An 18,519-nucleotide genomic window follows, 5' to 3' on the forward strand; every position below is an offset into this window, starting at 1 on the left:
TGGATGTTAATGTACTTTTGTGTTTGCTTGCACAAGGTTTCAGAGCACCCTGACCGTTCTCAAGCTGCTGTGCCCATGGCATCGTCCTCCTTTGAAGTTGATGAGCAGGTGACTAATTTTCTGGTGGTGTTATTATTGCAACAAGAACACAGCCGAGTTGTTTGGATGTTGATAGTGAGGGTGTTAGACACAAGTCCTATAGTGTTGGTTAATGTAAGATACCTACATTATGAGGACTGTGTGTGGATACTGCCGAGTGTCATGTTGGTTCACACTGGAGAATTAATTTTCACTCAATATTAATTCATTACATTTACCTCATTTATGTCAATAACCAGTGTACCTTCATAACTGTACTGTATAGTCTCAACGTATCTGTGTTGAATGGATGTTAATGTACTTTTGTGTTTGCTTGCACAAGGTTTCAGAGCACCCTGGCCGTCCTCAAGCTGCTGTGCCCATGGCATCGTCCTCCTTTGAAGTTGATGAGCAGGTGACTAATTTTCTGGTGTTGTTATTATTGCAACAAGAACACAGCCGAGTTGTGTGGATGTTGATAGTGAGGGTGTTAGACACAAGTCCTATAGTGTTGGTTAATGTAAGATACCTACATTATGAGGACTGTGTGTGTTTTGGATGCATAAGTCTATTGAAAGATGGGCTCTCAAGTCTGTGTGTAACAGAGACCCTGCAGTGTATGAAGCTTTCAGGTACATTATTATGAGGACTGTGTGTGGATACTGCCGAGAGTCATGTTGGTTCACACTGGAGAATTAATTTTCACTCAATATTACTTCATTACATTTACCTCATTTATGTCAATAACCAGTGTACCTTCATAATTGTATTGTATAGTCTCAACGTATCTGTGTTGAATGGATGTTAATGTACTTTTGTGTTTGCTTGCACAAGGTTTCAGAGCACCCTGACCGTTCTCAAGCTGCTGTGCCCATGGCATCGTCCTCCTTTGAAGTTGATGAGCAGGTGACTAATTTTCTGGTGGTGTTATTATTGCAACAAGAACACAGCCGAGTTGTTTGGATGTTGATAGTGAGGGTGTTAGACACAAGTCCTATAGTGTTGGTTAATGTAAGATACCTACATTATGAGGACTGTGTGTGGATACTGCCGAGTGTCATGTTGGTTCACACTGGAGAATTAATTTTCACTCAATATTAATTCATTACATTTACCTCATTTATGTCAATAACCAGTGTACCTTCATAACTGTACTGTATAGTCTCAACGTATCTGTGTTGAATGGATGTTAATGTACTTTTGTGTTTGCTTGCACAAGGTTTCAGAGCACCCTGGCCGTCCTCAAGCTGCTGTGCCCATGGCATCGTCTTCCTTTGAAGTTGATGAGCAGGTGACTAATTTTCTGGTGTTGTTATTATTGCAACAAGAACACAGCCGAGTTGTTTGGATGTTGATAGTGAGGGTGTTAGACACAAGTCCTATAGTGTTGGTTAATGTAAGATACCTACATTATGAGGACTGTGTGTGTTTTGGATGCGTAAGTCTATTGAAAGATGGGCTCTCAAGTCTGTGTGTAACAGAGACCCTGCAGTGTATGAAGCTTTCAGGTACATTATTATGAGGACTGTGTGTGGATACTGCCGAGAGTCATGTTGGTTCACACTGGAGAATTAATTTTCACTCAATATTACTTCATTACATTTACCTCATTTATGTCAATAACCAGTGTACCTTCATAACTGTATTGTATAGTCTCAACGTATCTGTGTTGAATGGATGTTAATGTACTTTTGTGTTTGCTTGCACAAGGTTTCAGAGCACCCTGACCGTTCTCAAGCTGCTGTGCCCATGGCATCGTCCTCCTTTGAAGTTGATGAGCAGGTGACTAATTTTCTGGTGTTGTTATTATTGCAACAAGAACACAGCCGAGTTGTTTGGATGTTGATAGTGAGGGTGTTAGACACAAGTCCTATAGTGTTGGTTAATGTAAGATACCTACATTATGAGGACTGTGTGTGGATACTGCCGAGTGTCATGTTGGTTCACACTGGAGAATTAATTTTCACTCAATATTAATTCATTACATTTACCTCATTTATGTCAATAACCAGTGTACCTTCATAACTGTACTGTATAGTCTCAACGTATCTGTGTTGAATGGATGTTAATGTACTTTTGTGTTTGCTTGCACAAGGTTTCAGAGCACCCTGGCCGTCCTCAAGCTGCTGTGCCCATGGCATCGTCCTCCTTTGAAGTTGATGAGCAGGTGACTAATTTTCTGGTGTTGTTATTATTGCAACAAGAACACAGCCGAGTTTTGTGGATGTTGATAGTGAGGGTGTTAGACACAAGTCCTATAGTGTTGGTTAATGTAAGATACCTACATTATGAGGACTGTGTGTGGATACTGCCGAGTGTCATGTTGGTTCACACTGGAGAATTAATTTTCACTCAATATTAATTCATTACATTTACCTCATTTATGTCAATAACCAGTGTACCTTCATAATTGTATTGTATAGTCTCAACGTATCTGTGTTGAATGAATGTTAATGTACTTTTGTGTTTGCTTGCACAAGGTTTCGGAGCACCCTGACCGTTCTCAAGCTGCTGTGCCCATGGCATCGTCCTCCTTTGAAGTTGATGAGCAGGTGACTAATTTTCTGGTGGTGTTATTATTGCAACAAGAACACAGCCGAGTTGTTTGGATGTTGATAGTGAGGGTGTTAGACACAAGTCCTATAGTGTTGGTTAATGTAAGATACCTACATTATGAGGACTGTGTGTGTTTTGGATGCGTAAGTCTATTGAAAGATGGGCTCTCAAGTCTGTGTGTAACAGAGACCCTGCAGTGTATGAAGCTTTCAGGTACATTATTATGAGGACTGTGTGTGGATACTGCCGAGAGTCATGTTGGTTCACACTGGAGAATTAATTTTCACTCAATATTACTTCATTACATTTACCTCATTTATGTCAATAACCAGTGTACCTTCATAATTGTATTGTATAGTCTCAACGTATCTGTGTTGAATGGATGTTAATGTACTTTTGTGTTTGCTTGCACAAGGTTTCAGAGCACCCTGACCGTTCTCAAGCTGCTGTGCCTATGGCATCGTCCTCCTTTGAAGTTGATGAGCAGGTGACTAATTTTCTGGTGGTGTTATTATTGCAACAAGAACACAGCCGAGTTGTTTGGATGTTGATAGTGAGGGTGTTAGACACAAGTCCTATAGTGTTGGTTAATGTAAGATACCTACATTATGAGGACTGTGTGTGGATACTGCCGAGTGTCATGTTGGTTCACACTGGAGAATTAATTTTCACTCAATATTAATTCATTACATTTACCTCATTTATGTCAATAACCAGTGTACCTTCATAACTGTACTGTATAGTCTCAACGTATCTGTGTTGAATGGATGTTAATGTACTTTTGTGTTTGCTTGCACAAGGTTTCAGAGCACCCTGGCCGTCCTCAAGCTGCTGTGCCCATGGCATCGTCCTCCTTTGAAGTTGATGAGCAGGTGACTAATTTTCTGGTGTTGTTATTATTGCAACAAGAACACAGCCGAGTTGTTTGGATGTTGATAGTGAGGGTGTTAGACACAAGTCCTATAGTGTTGGTTAATGTAAGATACCTACATTATGAGGACTGTGTGTGTTTTGGATGCGTAAGTCTATTGAAAGATGGGCTCTCAAGTCTGTGTGTAACAGAGACCCTGCAGTGTATGAAGCTTTCAGGTACATTATTATGAGGACTGTGTGTGGATACTGCCGAGAGTCATGTTGGTTCACACTGGAGAATTAATTTTCACTCAATATTACTTCATTACATTTACCTCATTTATGTCAATAACCAGTGTACCTTCATAATTGTATTGTATAGTCTCAACGTATCTGTGTTGAATGGATGTTAATGTACTTTTGTGTTTGCTTGCACAAGGTTTCAGAGCACCCTGACCGTTCTCAAGCTGCTGTGCCCATGGCATCGTCCTCCTTTGAAGTTGATGAGCAGGTGACTAATTTTCTGGTGGTGTTATTATTGCAACAAGAACACAGCCGAGTTGTTTGGATGTTGATAGTGAGGGTGTTAGACACAAGTCCTATAGTGTTGGTTAATGTAAGATACCTACATTATGAGGACTGTGTGTGGATACTGCCGAGTGTCATGTTGGTTCACACTGGAGAATTAATTTTCACTCAATATTAATTCATTACATTTACCTCATTTATGTCAATAACCAGTGTACCTTCATAACTGTACTGTATAGTCTCAACGTATCTGTGTTGAATGGATGTTAATGTACTTTTGTGTTTGCTTGCACAAGGTTTCAGAGCACCCTGACCGTTCTCAAGCTGCTGTGCCCATGGCATCGTCCTCCTTTGAAGTTGATGAGCAGGTGACTAATTTTCTGGTGGTGTTATTATTGCAACAAGAACACAGCCGAGTTGTTTGGATGTTGATAGTGAGGGTGTTAGACACAAGTCCTATAGTGTTGGTTAATGTAAGATACCTACATTATGAGGACTGTGTGTGGATACTGCCGAGTGTCATGTTGGTTCACACTGGAGAATTAATTTTCACTCAATATTAATTCATTACATTTACCTCATTTATGTCAATAACCAGTGTACCTTCATAACTGTACTGTATAGTCTCAACGTATCTGTGTTGAATGGATGTTCATGTACTTTTGTGTTTGCTTGCACAAGGTTTCAGAGCACCCTGGCCGTCCTCAAGCTGCTGTGCCCATGGCATCGTCCTCCTTTGAAGTTGATGAGCAGGTGACTAATTTTCTGGTGTTGTTATTATTGCAACAAGAACACAGCCGAGTTTTGTGGATGTTGATAGTGAGGGTGTTAGACACAAGTCCTATAGTGTTGGTTAATGTAAGATACCTACATTATGAGGACTGTGTGTGGATACTGCCGAGTGTCATGTTGGTTCACACTGGAGAATTAATTTTCACTCAATATTAATTCATTACATTTACCTCATTTATGTCAATAACCAGTGTACCTTCATAATTGTATTGTATAGTCTCAACGTATCTGTGTTGAATGGATGTTAATGTACTTTTGTGTTTGCTTGCACAAGGTTTCAGAGCACCCTGACCGTTCTCAAGCTGCTGTGCCCATGGCATCGTCCTCCTTTGAAGTTGATGAGCAGGTGACTAATTTTCTGGTGTTGTTATTATTGCAACAAGAACACAGCCGAGTTGTGTGGATGTTGATAGTGAGGGTGTTAGACACAAGTCCTATAGTGTTGGTTAATGTAAGATACCTACATTATGAGGACTGTGTGTGTTTTGGATGCATAAGTCTATTGAAAGATGGGCTCTCAAGTCTGTGTGTAACAGAGACCCTGCAGTGTATGAAGCTTTCAGGTACATTATTATGAGGACTGTGTGTGGATACTGCCGAGAGTCATGTTGGTTCACACTGGAGAATTAATTTTCACTCAATATTACTTCATTACATTTACCTCATTTATGTCAATAACCAGTGTACCTTCATAATTGTATTGTATAGTCTCAACGTATCTGTGTTGAATGGATGTTAATGTACTTTTGTGTTTGCTTGCACAAGGTTTCAGAGCACCCTGACCGTTCTCAAGCTGCTGTGCCCATGGCATCGTCCTCCTTTGAAGTTGATGAGCAGGTGACTAATTTTCTGGTGGTGTTATTATTGCAACAAGAACACAGCCGAGTTGTTTGGATGTTGATAGTGAGGGTGTTAGACACAAGTCCTATAGTGTTGGTTAATGTAAGATACCTACATTATGAGGACTGTGTGTGGATACTGCCGAGTGTCATGTTGGTTCACACTGGAGAATTAATTTTCACTCAATATTAATTCATTACATTTACCTCATTTATGTCAATAACCAGTGTACCTTCATAATTGTATTGTATAGTCTCAACGTATCTGTGTTGAATGAATGTTAATGTACTTTTGTGTTTGCTTGCACAAGGTTTCGGAGCACCCTGACCGTTCTCAAGCTGCTGTGCCCATGGCATCGTCCTCCTTTGAAGTTGATGAGCAGGTGACTAATTTTCTGGTGGTGTTATTATTGCAACAAGAACACAGCCGAGTTGTTTGGATGTTGATAGTGAGGGTGTTAGACACAAGTCCTATAGTGTTGGTTAATGTAAGATACCTACATTATGAGGACTGTGTGTGTTTTGGATGCGTAAGTCTATTGAAAGATGGGCTCTCAAGTCTGTGTGTAACAGAGACCCTGCAGTGTATGAAGCTTTCAGGTACATTATTATGAGGACTGTGTGTGGATACTGCCGAGAGTCATGTTGGTTCACACTGGAGAATTAATTTTCACTCAATATTACTTCATTACATTTACCTCATTTATGTCAATAACCAGTGTACCTTCATAACTGTATTGTATAGTCTCAACATATCTGTGTTGAATGGATGTTAATGTACTTTTGTGTTTGCTTGCACAAGGTTTCAGAGCACCCTGACCGTTCTCAAGCTGCTGTGCCCATGGCATCGTCCTCCTTTGAAGTTGATGAGCAGGTTGCTGTACTGTTATCACCAGACATGGTTGAAGCCCTAACGCAGCTCATAAGCAGAAGACTAGAGTGTGGAGTCCCGGAAGAAAACCCCTTCCTCTTTGCAAGACCCAACTGTTTGACTCCTTACAGAGGACAGGACTGTCTCAGGATTTATGCAAATGACTGTGGTGCACAAAGTCCTGAACTCCTTAGGTCAACACAGCTACGCAAGCATGTTGCAACTTTGTCACACGTCTTGAACCTAAAAAATCACGAGCTTGACCAAGTTGCTGACTTTCTAGGCCATGATATCCGTGTCCACAGAGAATTTTACAGACTTCCAGAGGCTACAACCCAGCTGGCAAAAATATCAAAACTACTACTTGCCATGGAGAAAGGGACCCTTGGAAATCTCCAAGGCAAAACATTGGAAGAGATTGAAATTGAAGGTATTTCTAAGTAGATAGTATTTTAAGGTGTCTAGTTTTTAAGCTTTTGAGTGTTCTTAACACAATATATTTAATAACCTTACTTTTACATTAAAGCTGTTAAGAGAAACAAGGAATGTTTGTACCTGCTGTTTAACATCTCCAAAAAGTTGATTCTGTTCATCTGGACATAGCTGAAGTTGATTCTGTTCATCTGGACATAGCTGAAGTTGATTCTGTTCATCTGGACATAGTGTTTTGTGGGAGAAATGTTTCGTCACTCATCCAAGTGACTTCTTCAGTCTCAGCTGACTGCAGGTTTCAATCTTATAAACAGTACATTTGCATAATGACTGAAACCAGCCCACTGAAGGAACAATGGGCTTGGAGGTCAGTCCTTAATCTTAATTATGCAAATTCTCACGACCATTGATCAGCAACCACTGACAAAAACCCACTGATCAAAGACCACTGATCAATGGCCATGAATACCATTCACAGAGAGCTCTTCTGTGTTGTGCCATGCGCTTCGCCAGAGGTTGTTTGGTTTCCCCGATGTATAAATCCTGGCAATCCTCCTGGCACTTAACAGCGTACACTATTTTACTCTGTTTGTGTCGGGGGACCCGATCCTTGGGGTGGACTAGTTTTTGGCACAGTGTTTTGGGGTTTGAAAGCCACAGAGACCCAGTGTTTAGATAAAATGCGTCTCAACTGCTCCGATACTCCTGACACATATGGGATCACTACAGGTTTTCGTTTGGGCAGCAGTTGTCCGTCTCTCCTGGATCGGCTGGAGCTTTCTTTAGGAGCCGTCCCAGCTTTGACAAAAGTCCAGCTGGGATAACCACATTTACTCAGGGCCTTCCTGATGTGATGTTCTTCTGCCTCCTTGGCCGCTGTGTCAGTGGGGATGGTGTTCGCTCCTAATGACACCCAGTTTGTGCTCCAGTGGATGATGAGAGTCAAACCTTAAATACTGATCCGTATGTGTAGGTTTACGGTACACGTCAGCTTTTAGATGTCCCCCATTACTGATGGAAATCTCAGTCTAAGAAAGCTAACCTGCCACTTTTCATAGCCTCCCTGGTGAATTTCATGTGTCAGTCCACAGAGTTAATGTGATCCGTGAATTGTGGTACGTCCTGAGATTTGATTTTCACCCAGGTGTCATCCACATACCTGAACCAATGGATTGGTGGTGTTCCAGGGTAGGATAGCAAAGCCCTCTTTTCCACTTCTTCCATGTACAAATTGGCCACGATGGGTGAAACTGGGGAGCCCATGGCACACCCATGTTTCTGCCTGTAGAACTGACCCTTGTATGTGAAGTAGGTGGAATGAAGACACAGTTCCAAAAGCAAACACACTTGGTCGATGCTGAGAGTGGTCCTGTTGCTGAGGTTGGTGTCATAATCTCTTACGGACTACCTTCAATGCTTCCGTGACTGGGATGCAAGTGAAGAAAGATGTAACGTCGTACAAGACCATGGTTTCATCTGCCTCCGTAATGACATCTCTCACCCGTCCATCCATCCATCTTCATCCGCTTTATCCGAGGCCGGGTCGCAGGGGCAGCAGCCTAAGCAGAGGCCCAGACCTCCCTCTCCCCAGCCACCTCCTCCAGCTTATCCGGGGGAACACCAAGGCGTCCCCAGGCCAGCCGAGAGATATAATCTCTCCAGCGTGTCCTGGCCTGCCCCGGGGCCTCCTCCCGGTGGGACATGCCCGGAACACCTCGCCCAGGAGGCGCCCAGGAGGCGCCCAGGAGGCATCCTTGTCAGATGCCCGTACCACCTCAGCTGGCTCCTTTCAATGTGGAGCAGCAGCGGCTCTACTCTGAGCCCCTCCCGGATGGCCGAACTTCTCACCCTATATCTGAGGGAGAGGCCAGCCACCCTTCGGAGGAAGCTCATTTCTGCTGCTTGTGTCCGCAATCTCGTTCTTTCGGTCACCCTCTTCACCACGACGGACCGGTGAAGCGTCCGCATCACTGCAGCCGCAGCCCCAATCCGTCTGTCAATCTCCGGCTCCCTTCTCCCATCACTCGTGAACAAGACCCCGAGATACTTGAACTCCTCCACTTGGGGCAGGAACTCATCCCCGACCCGGAGTGGGCACTCCACCCTTTTCCGGCTGAGAACCATGGCCTCAGATTTGGAGGTGCTGATCCTCATTCCCGCTGCTTCACCCTCGGCTGCGAACCGTTCCATTGCGAGCTGGAGGCCCTCACCCGATGAAGCCAACAGAACCACATCATCCGCAAAAAGCAGACTTGAGATTCTGAGGCCACCAAAGTGAAAGCCCTCCACTTCTTGGCTGCGCCTAGAAATCCTGTCCATAAGAATTATGAACAAAACCGGTGACAAAGGGCAGCCCTGGCGGAGCCCATCACCCACCGGGAACGAGTCCGACTTACTGCCGGCAACGCGAACCAAGCTCTGGCAACGGTTGTATAGGGATCGAATGGCCCGTAATAATCGGCCTGATACACCATACTCCCGCAACACCTCCCACAGGACACCCTGAGGGACACGGTCGAATGCCTTCTCCAAGTCCACAAAACACATGTAGACTGGTTGGGCAAACTCCCATGCACCCTCAAGTATCCTTGAGAGGATAAAGAGCTGGTCCAGTGTTCTGCGACCAGGACGAAAACCGCATTGTTCCTCCTGTGTCCGAGGTTCGACTAGCAGACGAACTCTCCTTTCCAGCACCCTGGCATAGACTTTCCTAGGGAGGCTGAGGAGTGTGAGCCCCCTGTAGTTGGAACACACCCTCCGGTCTCCCTTCTTAAAGATGGGGACCACCACCCCGGTCTGCCAGTCCAGGGGTACTGCCCCTGATCTCCACGCAACATTGTAGAGGCGTGTCAACCAGGACAGCCCTACAACGTCCAGAGCCTTCAGGAACTCGGGGCGGACCACATCAACACCAGGGGCTTTGCCACCAAGGAGTTGTTTAACTGCCTCAGTGACCTCGCCGCCGGAAATTGGTAGGTCATTCCCCTCATCCCCAGACTCTGCTTCCTCCTCGGAAGACGTGTCAGTGGGATTAAGGATGTCCTCGAAGTATTCCTTCCATCGCCTGACAATTTTCTCAGTCGACGTCAGCAGCGCTCTGCCAGCACTATACACAGCGCAGGTAGAGCACCGCATTCCCCTCCTGAGACGCCTGACGATTTGCCAGAATCTCTTCGAGGCAGTCCGAAAGTCTTTTTCCATGGCCTCCCCGAACTCCTCCCACACCCGAGTTTTTGCTTCAGCCACTGCCCGAGCCGCATTCCGCTTGGCCTGTCGATACCTGTCGACTGCCTCCGGAGTCCCACAGGCTAACCAAGCCTGATAGGACTCCTTCTTCAGCCTGGTGGCTCCTTTCACCTCTGGTGTGCACCATTTGGTTAGGTGATTACCACCACGGCAGGCACCAACCACCTTGCGGCCGCAGCTCAATGCAGCAGCTTCGGCAATGGAGACGCTGATCATGGTCCATTCGGACTCAATGTCCCCAGTCTCCCTCGGAATGCTGTTGAAGCTCTGCCGGAGGTGTGCGTTGAAGATCTTGCGGACTGGGGCCTCTGCTAGACATTCCCAGCACACCCTCACTACGCGTTTAGTAGGGGTGCAATGATACACAAAATTCACGGTTCGGTTCAGTTCGATACTTTGGTGTCACGGTTCGATATTTTTTCGATACAAAAAAAATGTTCATGCCTTTTTATTAATTTGTCATTTATTAAATTTTCACGGCACATTCTGCACCACATCTCTGTGCGTTCATCATTTGTTTGAAGCCAGCTCACCTCCTGCAACCACTTTTCTGAGAATACGCGCTTCTTTTGTGGTTCAGACTCCATTTCTTTGGAGGTGAAGGAACACCAAAGTAATTGCTTAAAGGATTTTGCTTCTTCAACATCTTTAAGAGTTCTAAACAAATGTCTGTCCTCCTCCAGAAAATCCTATGTACGCAAACACGCGTTGCAACTTCTTATCTTGTGCGCGTTTTTTATTTTGACAGCGAATGCGCACCTGCGGACCACTTATGTGCAGCCCTGGTTATTTAGCTCGTCATATTGCAGCCACAGAAATTCTTTTGTCCATGAAACCATAAAGCTGCACTTTCTTTTTGCCTTATAGTCTGATTTGTCATAACTTTTCCGTTTTGTGGTAAGCTTTGTTTGGCTGTCACTTCTTCACGCTGACCTGTCTTATTTGGCTCAGCAGAACTAAAATATATATCCTGCTGCTTTTACACATGCACTCACATAACGCTCAGCGATTCTCTGCGCGATCAACCTCTCACATGTTTAAGCTTGCTGCGGGAGATTTCACTTGTCATGTTTGCATAGTAAGCTAACGATTGATAAGATGTCAGAGGAATTGGTGCGCAAATTATCATCACTCACCAATCAGTGCTGTCGCTCTCTATACGCAGTTCGCACGATTGCAAAGTGAAAGCAAAAAACAAGCGCAAATTCAAACGCAATTTCAATATGTCACATATTGACAGTGGCTCACCGATGCCAATGACATAATTACCCAGCTACATTTCCGAAAGAATGCAAAAGCATTGACATATATTTTGCGAGCCCTGTATCTGATTGAGGAATCACTCATCTTTGGAAAAGAGAGTTTATTACAGAGAAATGGCTCTTTCCAAAATAAAAGCTATACTATACGCTTCTTCTGGGCTATATTCTCAGCACCATATTAAATATATCAGGTCCCCATAAGGAGAATCATGTGCTAACGGCTGTCTAAATGACTTGGGTAAAGTTTGTAGCATGCGTGCTTGTTGTTTTTGTCTGCTTCCACTTGTCTTTGCACTAGGATGATGTCGGAGTAAATGTGCAGTCATATTCGTTGTGTTCCCACTAGTGCTGTCAGCGTTAATCTGAAATGAGGTTAACGACACAACACCTCCGTTAACGAGCTACTGCGGATTGCCTTGTGCGTGGGGCTGGACGGCCAACACAACGAGCTAACTGCGCTAACACACTAGTTCCCACCCATGTAATTGAGCATTGCTGGCACATCCAACATACTGTTTTACTTTAATCCATGACGCGCTTACCTTCAGGGTCATACTTCACATGAAAACCAAAATAGTTCCAAACGCCAGATCTGAATGAGGGTGGGGGAGGTTCAATTTGCCATGTTGCAACGAGCTTAGCTTCTGTCTCGCTAGCTTGCCCTGCGCTCAGTGAATCTGCGTTCGACTACTCCGCCTAGGCTGCACTGTCGAGCGCAGATCCACTGAGCGCTCAACACAGACAGCATCGTCAGAAGGGAAGTTGATAAAATAAATTAAAAATGTTGTATTGTTCGATACATATGCGTACCGAACCGAAAGCACTGTATCAAACGGTTCAATATCGATACGAGTATCGTTGCACCCCTAGCGTTTAGGTGCACCGGTTCTGTCCAGCGTCCTCTCCTGCCACCTGATCCAACTCACCACCAGGTGGTGATCAGTTGACAGCTCAGCCCCTCTCTTTACCTGAGTGTCCAGAACATATGTTCGCAGGTCTGGTGATACGATTACAAAATCAATCATCGATCTGCGGCCTAGAGCGTCCTGGTGCCACGTGCACTTGTGGACACTCTTATGTTCGAACAAGGTGTTTGTTATGGCCAAACTGTGATTTGCACAGAAGTCCAATAACAAAACACCGCTCGGGTTCAGATCAGGGAGGCCGTTCCTCCCAATCACGCCCCTCCAAGTCTTGCTGTCGTTACCCACGTGAGCATTGAAGTCTCCCAGCAGGACAACAGAGTCTCCAGGTGGAGCACCTTCCTCTCCATGGTGATTTTGGATGCTGGGGGCTTTGCATTGCTGAGACAGGCCAAAACTTTCGTCTGTAGTTGCTATGCTTCCATTTCTGCAATATTGTTGTTACGAATTGCTGTTTCTGTGGCTGTGATCAGCTCCACTAGCGGGATTTGTCCCGGTGTGACAGCAAAATTCAGCCCTTGAACAAGGATGTTTTTCTCTGTTTCGGTGAGCTGTCTGTCAGACAAATTCTTCACCCACTTGTCCACATCCTCTGTGTCGCATCCTTGTCTCTTCTGGTCACTGAGGACACTCTCCGTATTTTGCCGTGGTTTCCGACGTACAACAAGTAAGTCAAACTTCCTTTGTTGCCTGGTCTTAGACTTCTTGTGCTGTGCTAGACGAGCCTTCTCAGTAAAGTCAAACACCTTTTTAAGAGTATTCTCATCTAGAAGCATTGTCAGTCTCTGTTGGATCCGCTCCTCTTGAGATTTTAGCATGTCCATGGTAAAATTTGTTTGCCTCACCCGTTCATTAAGCAACTGATGCTGTGCCTTCTGGAGGATTTTTGTTGCCCGGAAGCCTTTAACGAAGAGCTCATTTGCAGACTTTTAGGAGTAATCCGGTTTTGTCTGCATCTGAGGCTGAATCTCAGGTGGTTCCTGTAATCCACCATCTTACGTGCTGTTTGCTCATACTGACGTACAAGCTTCAGGCCGTCCTTGCCAAAGTGGGTTAAAACGTCTTGATGCATTCAGAATGCCTCGATTCATAATCAAGGAGGGGGCCTAAGGCCATCTTACAGTGCTGTGATTGCAGCCATTCCCCAACTCTCTGTGTATGGTACTCATGGCTATTGATCAGTGGTCTTTGATCAGTGGGTTTTGGTCAGTGGTTGTTGATCAATGGTCATGAGAATTTGCATAATTAAGATTAAGGAACTGACCTCCCAGCCCATTGTTCCTTCAGTGGGCTGGTTTCAGTCATTATGCAAATGTACTGTTTATAAGATTGGGGAAACCTGCAGTAAGCTAAGACTGAAGAAGTCACTTGGATGAGTGACGAAACGTTTTTCCCACAAAACGCTATGTCCAGATGAACAGAATCAACTCTTGGAGATTTACTTACCTGGATGATTGAGAATGCATCAAGATGCTGCTTAACATATTTTTTTGTCAGATAACCTAGACTTGACAGACTCTGGTGAGAGTGAAGACGGCGAGGCTGACAAAGAATACCCACCAGCACAAACAAAAATGGGTAAATGCACCAACAAACAACTCATATTTATGTAGTATTCAGTTGAATGCAATATTGTGAGATGTTTCAGGTATACACAGTTATTTAAAAGGTAGTAGTAAGGATTATATGTGCACTGTAAGTCTTAAGTATTGAAAATGTCTTAATTTGTTTTGGGCTGAGGTTAATACACTGCTTAAGCTATTCTTGACATAGTCATAAAGATTGATGTCTGTCAAATAATGTCACTAAAGAAAGGTCTAACCAGATCAGTACAAAAAATGTAATAGTACTTACATTGATAGTTTTGTGTTGTGATGCTACAGATATCTAGCCAGAGATGTGTGTAAATGAATCAACCACAACGCAACAGAGCATTAATATTGAGCTACACTATTCAACTACAGAAAAGGGAACTAGGCAATTTGTTGAGGTACCTCCAGGGACCTCTGACAGTATTACCCACTTCCTACAGTGTGCCCACTGATGATGATTGTCTTATAACTGGACTGTTGGAGTATTGTGTTTACATTTTTACAAGGTATGCCGAGAACATCTCTTCCGCTTATCCTAACCCCAGCAAGTGCACTTATTGGACTTGGCTGCCCAGTCGATAAGGCGGGACGTTAGCATAGTGGTTAGCACTGTTGCCTCACAGCAAGACGGTCCTGAGTTCATCGGTCCAGGGTCCGCAAACATGGAGTTGTTTTCTCCATGTTTGCGTGGGTTCTCTCGGCATACTTCAGCTTCCTCGCACAGTCCAAAGAAACTGGGGTTAGGTTAATTGGTCACTCTAAATTGCCCATTGATGTGAATGTGATTGCATATAGTTGTTTTTCTCTGTGTTAGTCCTGTGGGAGACTGGCGACCTCAGTCATTTTAGGACTGAGCTATGGACCTGAGGATTACTTGTATTTATGGATGCCTCTCTCCTTGTTAGTGAAAATCATTGTCTTGTTAAAGGAAAGTCTAAACAGGAACAGAAAATGTGACTGCTATATTGAGCTAAAATACTCCTTGTACTATAGGGAGGAGTACTATGCCACCTGTAGAGGAACCTTCAAACACCTCAAACGGTATAACTATCCATCACCCTACATATTGATGGCTCTTCCATGATTACCAAGCCACTCATATTGTTTGTGATATTTTTGTTTTACTTTTCTATTTACAGATGTGGACTCGGCTGGAGAAGGCACATCACAAGGTACCACAAGAATAAAATATTTTAAAATATCAAGACATCTTTGAACAACAGACTAGCAAATGGTTATCTCTGTAACAGTGTTTGACAAGCTTTTTGATGTCTTTCATCTGTGTGGATGGCTTTTATGTTTTATTTCTAGTAAAATAGGTGTGTCCAAAGTTTTAACTGGTACTGCAGATATATCATGACAATTCACTGATATGCCAGCTGAACAAATGGTCAATGTAACTTTAAACTTCCTCAGTCATTTTAGGACTGAGCTATGGACCTGAGGATTACTTGTATTTATGGGTGCCTCTCTCCTTGTTAGTGAAAATCATTGTCGTGTTAAAGGAAAGTCTAAACAGGAACAGAAAATGTGACTGCTATATTAAGCTAAAATACTCATTGTACTACAGGGAGGAGTACTATGCCACCTGTAGAGGAACCTCCAAACACCTCAAACGGTATAACTATCCATCACCCTACATATTGATGGCTCTTCCATAATTACCAAGCCACTCGTGTTGTTTGTGATATTTTTGTTTTACTTATCTATTTATAGATGTGGACTCGGCTGGAGAAGGCACATCACAAGGTACCACAAGAATAAAATATTTTAAAATATCAAGACATCTTTGAACAACAGACTAGCAAATGGTTATCTCTGTAACAGTGTTTGACGGGATTTTTGATGTCTTTCATCTTTGTAGATGGCTTTTATGTTTTATTTCTAGTAAAATGCTTTCTAGTTTTGGGAAATGCAGTTAAGATTACTTTGAAAAGACACAATGCTTATTCAAATTCAGAATGAATAAACAGGTGTGTCCAAAGTTTTAACTGGTACTGCAGATATATCATGACAATTCACTGATATGCCAGCTGAAGAAATGGTCAATGTAACTTTAAACTTCTTCAGTCATTTTAGGACTGAGCTATGGACCTGAGGATTACTTGTATTTATGGGTGCCTCTCTCCTTGTTAGTGAAAATTATTTTCGTGTTAAAGGAAAGTCTAAACAGGAACAGAAAATGTGACTGCTATATTGAGCTAAAATACTCCTTGTACTATAGGGAGGAGTACTATGCCACCTGTAGAGGAACCTCCAAACACCTCAAACGGTATAACTATCCACCACCCTGCATATTGATGGCTCTTCCATGATTACCAAGCCACTCATGTTGTTTGTGATATTTTTGTTTTACTTTTCTATTTACAGATGTGGACTCGGCTGGAGAAGGCACATCACGAGGTACCACAAGAATAAAATATTTTAAAATATCAAGACACCTTTGAACAGATTCTTTGAACAACAGACTAGCAAATGGTTATCTCTGTAACAGTGTTTGAAAAGATCTGATATGAAAGTTTGGTCAATATGACATGCCAGAATTTTACAAACATTGCATAGTTCATGACTAATATCCAGTATGACCTTAAAGTTGGCATGAGGAATTTTCTTCTCAGGTTCAACATTAGAATACTTTTCTTATTTTGGTTCTTATTTCAGTTTTGGGATTTGAAAGCCACAGAGACGTTATCTTTTAAGAAAATCCGTATCAGCTGTTCTTGTCCTTCTTCGCTCCTGGATTGGCTGGAGCGTTCTTTAGGTGCCTTCCCAGGTTTGACAAAAGTCCAGCTGGGATAACCTCATTTACTCGGGGCCTTCTTGATGTCATGTTCTTGTGCTTCCCTGGCCGCTGTGTCTTTGCTCTATTTTGTAATATCTTGATGACGCCCAAGTTGTGCTCCAGTGGATGGTGAGAGTAAAGCCTTAAATACTGATCTGTCTGCATAGGTTTACAGTACACATCGACTTGAAAGTTGGCTCACTTAAAGCTCCAGTAAACTCAGCTTAAATACTAATATTGCATATTAATACTTACCATTAATCATCTTCAAAAGCCTGATTAACAGTTCAAATGTTCATAACTATTCGAAAACAAAGATGGGAAACTGCTTATCTTGCTTTTTAAACCATATATGAAAACTACATTGGCATGTTAGATCACCTTTTGATTGAAATCTTTTTATTTTTATTTTAAGAGACAATATGAGAGTTTATTGTCAGTGTTGGTGATTCTGTAAATGTGTACATCTTTAAACTAATATTTTTTTGCACGAGTTATTTCTGACTCAAATGTTTTTTAATCTCCCATGTTTCACGGTTTTTATCAAATGAGAAAGAGGTTTCATGTGAGTCATCTTGTTTTGCTGAGTATGACATCAGAGTAGACTGTCCTACATTGTCTTCGGAACAGATTGTTTTGACTTTCAGAGGAATGGAAACAAATGTGTGCCTTACATCACTGGATCTTGAATGAGTCCTCAAAGTATCCTGGATATCTTTAGAGTTTTCATTAATGCTGGTTGTATCTGATCACCCAGAACTTGTCATAATGCCAGGTCTGAACTGGGCTACTGTTACAGTACAAAATCACATGAGAATAAGAGTGGTGGAAATGAGGAATAATTTGCTTGACAAACTAAGTGAAAAGATCAGAGGACAAAGCTGAAGTAATGGGTTGAACCTGGATTCTGCATGATTGGAAGTAGAGGACAATAAAGGAGGACATGATGAAACTGGATGGGAACTAATGTCACTTTGTAATTGGGTGTCCCGTGGCATTCACATAGTTAGAAGTTCTATCTTTAATAGTTTTCTTTGAGTTAATGTTTTTGCGGGAAAGAACGAGCTAGATCTTCTAATCAGAATATAGCTTTTAAGACACTGTATTTATCTAACATGGCAAAAAGCCAAACCCCCGTGTAAATCTAAAGCCCCACAGCTATTTAAACCAAGTTAAAAAATGCTGTGGTTAATGCCTGGACTTCTTTTTGATATGTGTACCATGAAATGGATTTGATGTTTACATCCATATTGTTCTTGAAGAGTAACTTTATAATAACTTAATAATTAACAAATCAAAAGTAAGCTGATCTTATTTTCTCTCCCCCTTGTAGCATTCCCTGGAAATGGCGCAGAAGGGGAAAATCCTCGAAGGAGACAAAAATGTCCATGGTCTCCCAAAGAGATTGCAGCAGTCATGAGACATTTCCGTGGGCACATTGCAAATGGGAAACTAGCCACTGTGACAGAAATCAAACAGTGTAAAAATGCTGAACGTCCTGTATTAGACAGTCGCTCTGTTCAAAATGTGAGAGACTTCGTCAGGAACCGCGGCATAACTCTAAAAAAAAGGAACAGCCGCTAAACGATTAATCAAGTTACAAAAATATATACACAGATGTTTGACATATATGTCATGTTTGCAAAAAGCACGTGTTCTTGTTGAAATAAACTTGAGTATTCACCATCAGATTGGCTATTATTTATATATATATATATATATATATATATATATATAATTTTTTTTTGTCTCTAAAGACCGTACTT

The 18,519-nt window shown here is 42.7% G+C and overlaps 1 protein-coding gene across 7 annotated transcripts; it reads left to right on the top strand.

The window, feature by feature from the left end:
- The first annotated feature begins 5,972 nt into the window (after positions 1–5,972).
- Positions 5,973–18,442, top strand: LOC146522889 (uncharacterized). 7 transcript variants are annotated; one of them, XM_085154081.1, is made up of 9 exons: positions 5,973–6,946; positions 13,877–13,957; positions 14,965–15,012; positions 15,111–15,143; positions 15,542–15,589; positions 15,688–15,720; positions 16,196–16,243; positions 16,342–16,374; positions 18,087–18,442. In XM_085154081.1, the coding sequence occupies exons 1-9, from the start codon at positions 6,415–6,417 to the stop codon at positions 18,335–18,337; spliced, it is 1,107 nt and encodes a 368-aa protein (XP_085010207.1). In that variant the 5' UTR covers positions 5,973–6,414; the 3' UTR covers positions 18,338–18,442. The 7 variants fall into 7 exon arrangements, with proteins under 7 accessions (XP_085010207.1, XP_085010208.1, XP_085010209.1 ...); XM_085154082.1 differs by lacking the exon at positions 16,196–16,243; XM_085154083.1 differs by lacking the exon at positions 14,965–15,012.
- The last annotated feature ends 77 nt before the right edge of the window (positions 18,443–18,519 follow it).

Source organism: Neolamprologus multifasciatus, chromosome 3 (assembly GCF_963576455.1).
Source record: "Neolamprologus multifasciatus chromosome 3, fNeoMul1.2, whole genome shotgun sequence".
Lineage (NCBI taxonomy): Eukaryota > Metazoa > Chordata > Actinopteri > Cichliformes > Cichlidae > Neolamprologus > Neolamprologus multifasciatus.